Below are 15,010 nucleotides of genomic sequence, written 5' to 3' on the forward strand. Positions count from 1 at the left end.
TAAAAGTGAAAAAACTTGTCATGGGTTGAGTTAAAGACAGTCTAATAGGCAAAGCTAAAGCTACACGTGCAAGCAAAGCAAAACAAGGAATTCATTCACCACTTCCCATCAGCACGCAGGTGTTCAGCCATCCCCAGGGAAGCAGGGCTCTGTCACACGTAACGGTGACTTAAGAAGACAAACACCACCACTCCAAACATCCTGCCCCCTTCCTTCCTCTTCCCCCAGCTTTATATGCTGAGCATGACATCATATGGTATGGAATATCCCTTTGGTCACTTGGGGTCAGCTGTCCTGGCTGTGTCCCCTCCCAACTCCTTGTGCACCCCCAGCTACTCGCTGGTGGGGTGGGGTGGGAAGCAGAAAAAGGTCTTGACACTGCCTGAGCACTGCTCAGCAGTAACGAAAACATCCTGGAATTAGCAACACTGTTTTCAGCACAAATCCAAAACAGCCCCATACCGGTTACTACAGAGAAAATTAACTCAGCTCAAACCAGGACATACAGCCCATACAAAGAGGTGCAGCATGCATACACAGTTGGAGTGAGATCTGAACCAGAGTCCTTCTGTGTTTTCTGTCTAGCACAGCATTACAGACTCCGCTTCTTTGCATTCAAACCACAAAGGCAATTAAGAAATCCAATGCAGATAGTCAGAATGTAATTTGTATGTATGTGATAAATGCTGTTAGGCTGCGTTGGTGAAAATAGGAACCAGAAATCCTGGGGCGACAGAGAGAAATCAAAATCAAAAGAAAGCCTATAACAACATGTGAATTAAGATGTATGAGAGACTGACCTTGCACTGGGACATATACAAGATGTGTGGAGGACTTGTTAAACTGACCCTAGAAGATCTGAGGTCTGGTCTATATAGTTTCTTATAAAATTTCAAAAAGTTTCTCAAGAACACTCTTATTTCCCTAATTCAAAAGCTCTTTCTTTATCTAGTGACCTTACTTTTAGCCATTTGCCACTTGTAAGACTCTTTATGGAATAATCTTAAACTTCTTTGAAAATAAATCTTCTTGAGGAGTAAAGACAGATCCTTAAGTGCCAGCTATTCCATCTCTCTTTTGCTCTTCTCTCAGGAAGTCAGCTGAATTGTAGCTAGATATATGTTTATGTATACGTATATGTATAGGTATAGGTAATGTGTACATATATGGCTTCCAACATTTTTGCAAGCCACTCTATTTTTTATGCCTTATAAACAGTTTTTCTTTTATGTTTTTGCTGCCTAGGGGAGAGCAGAACATTCATGACATCTTCATTAAATACAACATCTATGTTATTGAACACTTTTTCATTCAAACGAAATATTTTATACTTGAAGAGAGCTGAACACTCAATTTCTGTAAAGACCCACAGACATTAATGTCTCACCTATCTGATTTGGCAGTTTCTCCAGTGTGCCTCAGTTTCTCCTTTTTTTTTTTTTTTTTTTTTTTTGAGAACAAGGGGTTCTGTCATACTTAAGTGGCACAGCAAATGTTGCCCATTTATAGATCTATAATTTTGGAACACTTCACTGTCCAGATGCATTGCATATGGGAGGCTGGGTATCTGGTTTCCATTCCAGGGACCAGGCAGTAAAATGCATATCATTTAGGTGCTTTGAGTTTTTGGCTAATTTCAAGTCTCTGAGTAATGGCTGGGGCTATTCATATCCTTGATGCTAGGCGAATGCTCAGGAGATTTACTACAATGTTAAATCACAGTAACACAGTGGTCTTCGACTCAGAGCTTTCAGTCACAAACTCTCATTTTTCTTCACCTCATATCCTCATACATTGAGTTTTCTCTGCTTTTAAGTAATTATTTTTCTCCTTAAACCTTAAATTCATGTCACAATTTACCTCTTATTTTACCCTGATAGTTTTGTCTTCAAATCAGACAGCTAAAATAAAATAATTTTGGAAGGTTGCATTTCTTTAACATCTTTCCCCAGACCATCTCAAAATGCTTTATGAAAAATAACCAAGCTTTTCAGTATATCAAACGCACTTGAGTACTTAAAGGGAAATTGATTCTGACACAGCCCAAGTCTTTCTTCCCAGCTCAGCATTCTCTTGTCCTGATTCATTCCTCCTCTCTCCCTCTCCTCCTATGCTAACAAAACTTCAACCACCTTCAATTCATACCTCTCTTTAACAGCTATATCTAACTGTAGACTATTTCTTCTAAAGGCTTGATTACACCGTACTTCACATAGCCATCAGAACCTATTTTCTTCCTGATGTCTTTTTTTTTTCCCCCATACCTCTTTTATCTTTCTGGTCACCTGCTATCTATTCAATTTACACTTTGTCATTCATTGAGTGAGTTTTATTTCCACAGTATCTTTTTCCTCCTTCCTTCTTTTAATGAGCTCCATTTCAGTTCCACCCCCTTTCACCACTCTCTTAACTCCCTTTTCTTACTTCCTTATTCTTTGGATTGCAAACCTCACTCTTCCTTTGCATGTATTTCCTTTTTGCTTAAATCAAAAATCTGAAAATCAACCACATTTACTTTGAAGCAAATTTCTTTTTTTCTTTCCATACCATTTTTCTCTTCACTGATCAGTTCTACTTCTTTTGGTTAAGAAAGTATCTCTTATGTTTGAATGTCTAGTGATGGAAAACATACTCTTCTTTTCCACCTATTGAGTTTGGATTGGACATGAAACATCAAGAGGATGTCTCAAAAGCAGAAAAAGATATAGGAATGAATAAAAAGGGAGAATGTCTAAATCTGATTTTTCACTGAATAAATTCTTTGTATTAACCTCATAATTTAAAGACTATGGCATAGGAGCTTGGACTGCCATTCTGTGTACTTTATTGGGAAAAAAATTATCAACAAAGACAGACATGTATTGATGCTGATTTGAGACAAGAGGGTCTTAGTTAATATTTCCACTCATTTAGTACTAAGCACTGATGAATACAGTACAGGTGAAAGACACGGTGGTTCTGTCAGACTGAGTGAGCAATGTTTTACATCCTCTTTACCAATAGGGTTAAACAGCTGTCCAAGGCACGTTTTAATAACCATACTACTTTTAAAACACTACCAGATATCACAGTAGTTGCTTTCTTCAGAAGCAAAGTTGCAGGTTTGAGTGGCTCCTTCAGCTGCTCTCCCTTCTCACTGCTGCTTGGTGCTCCCCAAGCTCTCATCTACCTCGTTGCAACTTTCGGCATTTAATGACAGTGAGAAGCATTGAAGTCTTTAATATTATTAGCGTTAGTAGTAATATTATAGCCTGAGAGTCTCTTTTTCCACTAATTTACCAACTAATTAATTTGCTAATTTCAGAAATAAGAATGGCAAGTAACAGGACATTTGAAAAGACATGTTAAAAAATTACCGATTTAAAAATATTGAATCAAGAAGCTGCTGCTTGCTCTCAAGATCCAAACGTGTACTACTTGGCACTGGGATATTGATAATGTGTTGTTGCTTTTACTAGCACTAAAAATTTGTTGCGTCTTTCTTTCCTGGATATAAAAAACCCAAATATCCATGAAAGCAGCTGAAAGTATAGAAGATTTGTAAAGTTCTGAGTTTTAGTGAGACTATGATCATTCTGAAGAGTTCTCTGCCTTGGTAGAGAATAAAAATACAGTTTAAAAACTCCTGAACATGCCATTTTACCAACACACATGAAATATGAGCACCATCCAGTGGCAAAGGCAGTAAATCACAGCTCATATTCCTGATTTCCTCCTCTTTTTCCTCAAACCACAGAATCTAACTCGGCATTTAAATGTTTATATTAAATTTCCTGCATTTGTAAAAACTGGCATAACTACATTTCTGCTAATTTCTCAAAGATGTTGTAGCAGTAGGAAGCTATTTTTGAGTATGCTGCATCCCAGCTGAACAAGGAATGTTGGTCTTTCGTGGTGGTCAATAGAGTTAAGCCTTTTCAGAGTATCTAAAACTCTTTTGCAAACACATCTTTCTTTTCTCTGCTACTGCTATCACAAACATAACGGATTCCTCCCTAGTATGACAAGATCACTCTTCCCTTTATGGCAGCATAAAGATTCATCAGCTAACATGAATCTGCTTCTCCCAGAGAATAGGGTTATAATTGTTCAACTGGTTTTTTGCTCTTTTTTTTTTTTAACTTTTTTGTTCTTCTTTTTTTCTCTTTTCTCTTTTTTTTCTTCTCTACGTGATACTCTGTATGGTATCGATAAAATTCTGATACATCAGAAAAGACTAAAAACAGGCAACAGGACTGTATAATCTGTCCTGCACTTTGAATTTGAGAACCTCTGTTGAAGAGCATGGAGGTAATAGCATGGCCTTCGTTTGTGCCATACTGATGGTGACTAATTATATTATCTTTCTTTGGGGAAATCAGATCTCACAAAGCATATTGGTTTCAGAAACCTTAGGCCTCATGCAATAAATTATATTGGAAATATATTTTCTCTTTCCACATGGATGATTTTGTTCTTAGGCTATTTCTGATTGTGTAAGACGCAAATAGGATTTTCTTTAATTTTAAGCATGACTGCCTTTTGCAATGATCTTTTTTCTTAAAAAAAAAAAGGCAAATTAATTGTGGTTATGACTGACATGACACACAGACATTCTGGCTTTTAAGCAGATAAATACCTGAAACTTCTCTCTCCTGCCCTCTATTCTTTTACTACTTCTTATCCATAAAGACAGCAAGTAGCAACTTGCTCCCAAAGTTGAAACAGAAAGCAGTGTGAATCCCCTTGGTTTCCCCTTGGTATGTACAGCAGCTGCACATACATTTGCTTCAGCAGTTCTTTCATTAATATCCAAGGACTTGGATGTTACATTTTATAGTAATTATTTTTAATGCTTTTAAACCTCCACATCTAGCTATTTTTGCATCTGTAGGCAGGACAGACAATGCTTTCATTTTTAGCCCATCAGACTAAATCAGGTTAAAGAACTTCTGCACTTCAGGGCGTTCAGTCATGGTTGAGATCAAACTATGTATCAAACATCTAGCAGTAGACAGGACATACATTCTGGGCTTTCTCAAGCCTGAAAAATTTCATGAAACTGAGGTGAGATGTGATAATTGGAGCTATTAGGAAGAAACTGATTGAGAAGCAGTGGTTTAAATGAGTGGAAAATCTAAATACTCATTAAAAGTGTTTAAGGAGACAGGCAAAAGGGCAGAAACGAGACATATATTCCCCAGCAGAATAATTCTCAGCAGTCTGCTTCAATACCATTAGTGCCCTTCGTGATGTTTTAAACAGAAGCAGCTACTGCACTTCGATAGTAAGCTCTTGCTCGCATTCTTTTTAACAAGTCTTGTGTAGCAGCAGACATTTGGCCATCACTTCACATTTAAAACTAGGGTCTGTGTAACTAAAAGCATGTGTCACTATAGGCAAGAAGTCTGTAACAACCGACTTCTGTGCCCTGAGGATGGGGCAGTGGCGATGCATGACAACTACCCCGAGCAGTCAGTGACTGTGGAAGCCTGATGTGATATGATGGCAGAAATCTGCTCCTGCTGCTCTGCCACAGCAGGAATATTTTGCACATACTTCTTCTATCTCTGATGCTGAACCATTATATACACAGTAATATTGCCCATTGACCAGTTGTGAATGCACAACCAGGTTAAATTATGCCAGCGCTCTCCCTTATGTTCTAATAATACATGCATTTTAGAGGACTACTATAAACTATTTTATGTGCACAACTTCTAACAAATGTTAAGATAAGCCTAGTAATTAAATATAGCTTCTTCTCAACTAATGTTACTAGTTCAACTTTTGATGATTGGAAATAACTTCAAAAGCTCTCAGGTTAGAAATGTAAAATTATCTGAGATTATCTGAGATTATCCTCCCAAAGACTAAAGAGTTATTCCTAAGGAATTTTATCAGGTTACTAAGATACTTTAAGATTTGCTTAAGATTTAAGATTTTCTTTGGCACAGCTTTTCCCCATTGATATGCTCAAAGCTGTGCTCTTGAAGCACAGAGCTACAGTATGTGTTAGAACACCGTTGGTCCCCATGTGGACAAGCAGAAGGCACTTACCTCTTGGGCCACCAGCATTGCAAATCAGCCTTCACAATGTTTCTTCCCCCATCAAAGGGCAAGAGGTGGGCAATGAACAAGAGAGCTATGTAAGAGACCTGTTTCATTTTTTGGCCTCTGGAACAGGGTTAAACTGGAGTAATGGAGAGTAGGATGGTGAGACATCCATATCTGGTTATGATTCTGAGACTTGCATTTACCTCAGATGAATTAATCTGGTTGTCTGATGCTGGGACAACGTAACTAGGTTCTGCCCTGTGTTACAAGAGGTAGTGAAGTCCAAATTTATACCTAACTTTTATTCCTTACCTTGAAGTGCTTTAATTCATGAAAGGCAGGTCCTGCTTAACCAACCTGATCTCCTATGACCAGGTGACCTGCCTAGTGCATGAGGGAAAGGCTGTGGATGTTTTATCTACCTGGACTTTAGTAAAGCCTTCGATACTGTCTCCCACAGCATTCTCCTAGAGAAGCTGGCAGCTCATGACTTAAGACAGGTGCACTCTTTGCTGGGAAAAAAACTGGCTGGATGGCCGAGCCCAGAGAGTTGTGGTGAACAGAGCTAAATGCAGCTGGCGGCTGGTCACAAGTGGTGCTCCCCAGGGCTGAGTCTTGGGGCCAGTCTTGTTTAATATCTTTATCAATGATCTGGATGAGGGGATCGAGTGCGCCCTCACTAAGTTTGCAGACACCACCAAGTTGGGTGGGAGTGCTGATCTGCTTGAGGGTAGGAAGGCTGTAGAGGGGTCTGGCCAGGCTGGATCGATGGGCCAAGGCCAACTGTATGAGGTTTAACAAGGCCAAGTGCTGGGTCCTGCACTTGGGTCACAGCCCCAGGCAACGCTACAGGCTTGGGGAAGAGTGGCTGGAAAAAGACCTGGGGGTGCTGGCTGACGACCGGCTGAACGTGAGCCAGCAGTGCGCCCAGGTGGCCAAGAAGGTCAATACCATCCTGGCTTGTGTCAGGAATAGTGTGACCAGCAATAGTTATGTGATTGTGCCCCTTTACTTGGCTGTGGTCAGGCCGCACCTTGAATACTGTGTTCAGTTTTGGGCCCCTCACTACAAGAAGGACACCGAGGTGCTGGAGCGTGTCCAAAGAAGGGCAACAAAGCTGGTAAAGGGTCTGGAGCACAAATCTTATGAGGAGTGGCTGAGGGAACTGGGGTTGTTCAGCCTAGAGGAAGCTGAGGGGAGACCTTATTGCTCTCTACAACTACCTCAAAGGAGGTCGTAGTGATGTGGGTGTTGGTCTCTTGTCCCAAGTAACTAGCAAAAGGACAAGAGGAAATGGCCTCAAGTTGCATCAGGGGAGGTTTAGATTAGCTATTAGGAAAAATTTCTTCACTGAAAGAGTGGTCAGGCATTGGAACAGGCTGCCCAGAGAGATGGTGGAGTCACCATCCCTGGAGATGTTCAAAAAACATGTAGAAGTGGCACTGCGGAACATGGTTTAGTAGACATGGTGGTGTTGGGTCGACAGTTGGACTTGATGACGTTAGAGGTGTTTTCCAACCTTAAGATTCTATGGTTCTATGTATGAGCTTACAGAGTATCATGCCAGTTTACAGTGCTACATCAACTACTGTATTCATAGTAAAAGATCTTGTCCAATAGTTTAAGATGACTGATTTAGCGTGGGGTTTTGTTTGTTTTCAGGTTAGTTTAGCATCTCTATTCAGCTGGTAAATGTTATTCATTCAAACAGTTCAGCTGAGGGAAAAGCAGGTTGTGCTACTGTCGTGGTTTAACCCCAGCCAGCAACTAAGCACAACACAGCCACTCGCTCACTCCTTCCCTGGTGGAATGGGGGAGGGAATCGGAAGAATAAAAGTGAGAAAACTCAGTTTATAATAAGTTATAAGTGCACAGTTATAATAAGTGTATTAGAAAATCACAGAGAAACACCTTGTCAATCTCTTTATTCATAGGTTAAAATGTAATGCCATACAGTTCTTAACAATTACTGACTGAAAAAAATTATCTGCATAAAACAGAAGCAAAACTGAAGGAGACTAATTAAAAAAGCCATCTTGCTTCAACTTTTGAAACGATTACATACAGAATAATATACATATTTACATTACAAGTATATTATATAAATATAATATATATGTAATCTTGTAACCACAATAAATATCAAGAAGGTCTTTTTTAGGCACACAGCATAGAAAAAATGCAGAATCTGCACAATCCTTAAGATCCTTGGAGTGACTCACTCTTACATTGTTTTCACACTGAAAAAGCAAATATTTTACACAAAATATACAGCCACAGTTTATGAAGTCCCCAGTGAACAGGGAATCTTTGCTCGCCTTCCTGTAAGTCTACTCCTTGATTTTCTAATACTATTGCTCTATACAGATATTATATAAGAAAATAGTTTGCAGGTTTGTTTTTTACTCAGATAATAGCCTAAGTAATTATCAGTGCTAACAAAGTAAGTACAGCGTATCTACATAAGGTATATACAAGTGTTTGCACAAACACGGGTTTGGTGAACTACTTCCGAGCTCACTTTGAATACTGGGGAGGTAACCTGAAAGCAGAAAAAAAAAGGATTTTCAGTGATATTACCTCAGAAATTTATCATTTGAGTGAGACCTGGGCTTCAGAGATAGAAAGCCTTAAATTTAGAAATTAATTAAAAAATCAAATTCTTGGCTATGTTGGCAGATGTAGGCTGCCGTTGATTTTGACTGTTCCCTTCAGTGCAAATGAAAACCCAAAAAATAAATCCAAAGGGAGTTTTCTCAACCTGTACGTACAGTCATGACATTTTAAAGACTGTCACTATGGAGCACCTGAGATTGCACCCTAGTAAATGAAATCAGTGAGAGAGAAGAAACAAACAGCTTTTTTTTTTCCTGCAGTTACAAGTCAGACTCCGGCATATCAGGCATATCTGCCATCAGGTACCCAATACCATAACGTCCATTTGGAGCAGTGTCCAGAGTTGGTGATCCAGTCTGTTTTCGATAAATGTTTTTGCCAAAATTTGGAGATGGCACTTCACTTGGACTCTTCCCATGAATCAGACTTGTATTATCTCCCTCCAGATTAACAGGTTCCTTTATTATCCGGCCTCTTTTGTAGGATACAGATGCCAAACTACCAGAGCTGTCATCAATAAGGTTGCAACGGCGCACCATGAAGACTATTGGGACTGGCAGTATGGCCAACACCATCAGAGATATACAGACAATCATTCCCCATGTTGGATAGCTGTGGAACACTTCTGTAGCCTGAGCAAGCCAAGAGAAAACTATTAATACGTCTTCACTTACTTAAAAAAAGGGCAAACCTGCAGACCTCACCAAGGCCTGCAGTTTTCAAACACATACTCATCTTTTTGTCACCTTGCACCTACAATGTGAGCATCACCACAGATCTCAAATTTGAACAGTCATGGATAGATGTAGGATTGGAGAAAGATGCCTGAGATGCTCAGAGCACTCCAGCAGAACCCAAATCAAGGTCTTCACGTTAAGCTTTCTGCTATATTTGTCTGTAGTTGTTCCCTGATCCTTTAAAGGATGTTCAGAATAGACGAGTGTACAGTGGTATCTAACTCTGCCTGGAAAGCAAGTCCTTGTTCTGTAGGCTAATAGCTGGTCTAGACAGGGACTGTGTCAGATCACCCTGTGGAATTGTTCAACTTTGTACAAACTTCATGTAAACTGTAACATTTACTGTGGCAGTGATGGCACCCCACACCTCTACTGCATCCATGAATCACTGGCCAACAGACTCTGTTTGCCTAGTAGCTCAATTAACATTTAATTTTATACATGGAAAGGAACGGGATGTTTGGTATTCTAAGGTATTTATCTTTCTAATTTTTAAGGGCAAGAATCAAACATAACAAGAGCTTTTTTCTGAGAATCCTGAGAAAGTAGTAGTGGTTGTCTGGTTAGAGGCAGGTGTCTAGCTATAGCAAATCCAATCTCTTGTATTTACACTTTACCTGCCTTTGCTGTTAATTTTTTTCCACTGGCTAATTTGGACAACTGTCCATTCAGAGGGGTCCCTGAGATTCATTTCTCTGACCTTTTACTTTCCCTGTATTTTGTATGACAAGCCTGCAGAAATAGTTGAGGGCTAGCAGAACTCTCAGGAGTTACCTTGGCTGAATCTCTTTTTGGAGCCAGCACGCAGCACTGACTCTGCTGTTCAGAGAGACAAGTTTTTTTACAAATCAAACATTATCAGAGACAGGTTTTAATGCCTGTTACCTACAATGTGATATGTGTTCCCAAAGGGGAAAATTTATGACATGGCTAATCTCAATATTTAATTCCACATAAAAAATTGAAGTGATACCTGAAATGATTTATTCAGTGTCATCACCCAACTATTTTCTGTAGTAAAATAAAATTTAATGAAAGTGAACAACCTCTGCCACCCTTAAGAATTTCTTTCACATCAGCAAACTAAAAGTCACAAAAAGCATGAAGGTTCGTGTCAAGCCATTATATTTTAAAGCAGAACTACTCTAAAATTAAAAAATGTTTGGGTTTACATTAATGTTACTTAAGATAAAAACAACCATGTCATTATTTATACGGACTGTGAATTTCTAATTGCAAATTTTTTTGTATTTTCATGTACTTCTGAAATACTTCAGATATGATCATTACGATGGTGAAGGCATCTGTTATATACATACCGTATCTTCAATCCAAGCATTGTAGCCAGGAGGACTCAATCCCATTTGGACAATGCTAGCTACCAGCAAACATAACAATACTAAAGGTGAAACATACTTCCACATGTAGTAATAATACTGGCTTGGAGAAAAACCAAGCATATCCTTCAGATCCTCCATAAATCTGTGAAGGGAATAAAAGGTCATTATTACTCCATACACTGAGATTTCAAGTACTATAATTGACACAGAGCACCTAATTTGAGGGAACACATACACTGAAAAAATGCACGCACAAAAATGGCTGCAGTTTAGATTATGTGATGGGCTGAAAAATACAGCTTGTATTACTAGCTCAGAATAAGTGAACAGACGGAATCACTACACAGTACAGTGACTTAGTAAACTGCATGCTGGACCGTGCTGGAAAGATACTTAAACTCACCTTTCTTTTATAAGATTCTTTTTTACATCTTCTTCTATTGTCTACTGGATTGTTTACTGAGGCATGTGTCATTACTTTTGAAGATATATAAACCCAGCACATCTTACAGATTCTGCAAAATTAATTTCACACCCACATGTGTGCTGCAGTGTAAAAATTAAACTTTATGCATAAGCTATGGTTTGCATCATAGAAGTTGCTGAAATAAAACTTCGTGAAGTTTTAAATCTGCCTCCTTGTGCCTCAAAATTGCAAGTTATGATATGAACAAAACTCCTATTTTTGCATTCTTGACAGAGGAGTATGTGGTTCAAGAGCCAGTAGAACAAGAGAGAATATTTTTAGTTAATTCTTTTGGAGTGTGCACAAGCACTGATTCTGTTTTAACTCCCTTGTGGTCCCACTCCCTTTTGAAATGTGTGTCTCAAAAAGGCTCTTATAGCAATAAGTATGTTTTCAAAGCAGTTACATATGTCAAGTGTCATAAAAACTCTCAAAAATTTTTTTGAAGTGTATAGTTTGGGGTATTCTATCCTTTGTTTACATTGCAGTGAAACACACTGTTGAAAAGAAGCTTGATTTACAAACTGTTTGTGCCCTCTATAGATAGCCTTTTCTTTTCTGGGATCTCCAGTTCTTCATCCAGTTAAACATAAATCTATTATTTTCACTTTAAAGTCTTTCATCATCTCCATCTTATTTATCCTCTTTCAAAAGCTACCAAGCTCCTTTAGCACTGAGTCCAGCATAGCAGGTTTTCCTTCTTAACTACAGGGATTCACATGTTGTCTTTTTTCTATCCTTTGGCTGTGATCCCTTTGGATGTTGGGGTTTGGTTTTTTTTTTCCCCTATCTGATCAAAGACAATGTGCCTAATAAGACATACACTTGGATCTTCATCTATGAGTATGACCCCGTGGTGCTATCACAGCCAATGACAACTTCTGAAAACATGGATCTGCTGCACTCTGATTCAGAAGCAAAGTATTACCATATTTTAGCTGTTCCTAACCACCAACTTCCTCACAGGTAACTTGCTGACTTTTGGCATGTCTACCTCCCTTCACAGTGGAACTCCACCTGATTGAACATTACCAACCTGATACCCAGGTCATCTGTTTTGTCTTTTATTTGCATGTGTAAAAGCATCTACATGGTGTTTTCATGTCTATGTGATCAATTATAGGATTATACATGTGGTCCAAGTGGGAATTCTTCCTTAATGAGTAAGTAGTGCCTGGTCTACTTGCGTAAACCAGAAACAATGTCTGGAAACCATAAAACTGAATTTTCTTATTATAGTTTTATTTCATTATGGCAAGGGACTGGCTGATTACTCCGAATGAACAAGTGAAAAGTCAAATGAAAAACCACCCATTCTATGTCACCCTTTGTACACGCAAAGGAATCACAGATGTTTAAATACTTCAACATGCTAGTATAGCATACTCTGTTTTATCTGTGGATGGCATGAGTTATTTTGGATAACTTCTACTCCGTTAAAACACATTCTGGTGATTTCTGTCATGAGACGTAAAAAAATTAGAGGGACTTGGTCCCTCTTCAGCCATCAATGATAGAAAGTCACTTAACTTCATTGTCAGCCGTGCTCCTTCCAACTCAGTTTCAGCCCTATTCTTTGCTATCATTTCTTCTATTTCCTCTCTCTCAAATGCAAAGAACAATTAAGTGCTACAACACCCCAAATTAAATCTAGCTCATAAACTGGAACTTTCTTTTTCTTGCTGTCATTAGAGTTTGCTTTCATCCTTTCTCAGGCTGCCTGGAATATACTGCAGATCTTGTCAGAATACTCATCCTCATTTGCTGCTTAGACCATGGTTATAACTTCTTGAAATCTTTCGCTTGCTGTATTTCTATATAATTTCCTCATACCTGCATATCCAGCCTCCTTTCTAACTCTCTAATTTTGCCTCTTTGCAATTGCTCTTTGGGTTTCACTATACTGTCTTGATGCAGTATATCTTGCTCCAAAACTGTAGTAGACTAGATTCATGTCCAGATTGACCCACTTTCTACTTGTATTTATGTGTACATCACAAAAAATTACTGTAATGAATACTGTTGATATGGACAGGGAAATACATTTCCTTTACTTACTTGTCTATTCCATAAATTCTGGTGACTGCAATATTCTCCAAAATAACCACAATAAGCAGGGGCAGAGTAGCTGAGTAGTCATCAAACATTGTCACAAAATAATTTCCAGAGCGCTGCACAAAGATCAGGCCAATAAAAAATGCTACCAAGCAGCAGATCACTGGAATAAAGGGCAGAAATGTGAGCTGTAATCATAACAAAGTTCCATAGACAAAAAGGAAATAAAGAGAGTTTGAAACAGCAAAGATACACTTCAACATATTATTTCATATAACCAAAGTCCACAACATTTTTCTTTTTTTTTGGGGGGGGGTGGGTGTCTCAATTTTAAGAACATTAGGAATCCTACCTATTCCCTACATAAAAGAAAAGTTATGAAATTAGAAGTAATTACTGGAATTGCCGTATTATAGCAGTCCTGATGAATCTAGTGACTACTTCTCATTAAACATTTAACTTAATGTGAATGCAAGGCTAAAATAAACTGAACTGGTGAGCTAAACATCATACATCATGTTAGTTGGTCACTAGATTGCTTTTGAGAATTTAGAAGTGAAAAAGACCAAAGTTTCAGACTATGATTCTAAAAAAACCCAGGGCTTTCCCTAGATAATTCACAGCATGAACTTCCATTAGGATCTATTGAAACGTATCTATGCACTAAGCAACGACATTTCTGCCCTTTCATTTGTTTAAGGACAACCTGAAATGTATTTCTTGAATACTTAATCCTGCATAATGAATCTCAATTATTTTTCTTCCTACTAAATTCATCAATAGGACTGAATGCTTAAGTAGCCATAAAATAAGTCAAATTTCAATAAACTGTGAAATCAATTACAGGTTGAACAGCAGTAAGACTGATTCTCCCACTTGAAGTGCCCTTTCACCCCCCCGCTGAGAACTTAGGCTGAGGATATGCTAAGCAGTCTAAAATTAGATGAAATTAATTTAAGCCAAAGTATAAAATATCCTTAGAGAATATACCCATTGCATAAATCACAGATAATCAATAGTATTGATTAAAGTAGTGAAAGGAAGACAATGACACTTTTTAAAATACTGTGGTATAAGGCCGATCACTTTTTTAAATCTCGTTGTAACTATGTTTATAATGACTTTCAGAGAACAGAAATTTAGAATTAAAGAGATCATTACAAATCAATGTCAACTCCTAACACAAGGTAACCAAACCAAAAGAACACAGATAAAATCTCCTCACACTGAGTTTTGCTACTGACCCTGAAAAAAAAGAATTAGACCACCAGAACCATGTGTATGTGAATTCAGAAATCCTTGTTATTCTTATGTTCTCCCATTGTGTCTTACCATTACACCCCAAAAATACACATCTTTAGCTGTAAACTAAGGCTCTGCTAGATACAGTCATCAAAACTTGGCACATACACACACAGAATCTGATTTGGAAATACCTGAACACGAAATAACTTTAAGCACATGAATTGATTTCCCTGAACTCAGGAGGGACTGAACTGGAACCATAGTGCAAAAAGTTGCAAATGTGCTCACACTTCTGCAAAAAGAGATTTGTGGTTTTTAAGCACAAACTCTAGTGCAGGCATGATCCTTGTTAAATCCCACCAACACTGCATGAAGTACAACCCAAGCATTTCAATTTTATAAGGTAATTATAAAAACACCACATCAAGTTGTAATCCTTTGAGTACAACTGAGTTTAGCAAAAATCATGCATGCATACCACTCAAAAAATTACCAGAGAAAAGCAGTTCTTGAAT

General features: G+C 38.3%; 1 protein-coding gene across 5 annotated transcripts in view; it reads right to left on the minus strand.

Moving 5' to 3' along the window:
- Window positions 1–7,944: 7,944 nt before the first annotated feature.
- The window catches only part of SLC6A15 (solute carrier family 6 member 15), a 40,211-nt gene continuing 33,145 nt past the window's right edge, over window positions 7,945–15,010 (minus strand). For all 5 annotated transcript variants that reach the window (XM_075747915.1, XM_075747929.1, XM_075747935.1 and 2 more), the window contains 3 exons: window positions 13,254–13,413; window positions 10,709–10,871; window positions 7,945–9,284 (listed from right to left, as the gene is read on the minus strand). In XM_075747915.1, the coding sequence (XP_075604030.1) occupies window positions 8,913–9,284; window positions 10,709–10,871; window positions 13,254–13,413 (695 nt within the window). In that variant the 3' untranslated portion in view covers window positions 7,945–8,912. The remainder of the gene's footprint in view (window positions 9,285–10,708; window positions 10,872–13,253; window positions 13,414–15,010) is intronic.

The sequence above is a fragment of the Balearica regulorum genome, chromosome 1 (assembly GCF_011004875.1).
Source record: "Balearica regulorum gibbericeps isolate bBalReg1 chromosome 1, bBalReg1.pri, whole genome shotgun sequence".
In the NCBI taxonomy this organism is placed as follows: domain Eukaryota; kingdom Metazoa; phylum Chordata; class Aves; order Gruiformes; family Gruidae; genus Balearica; species Balearica regulorum.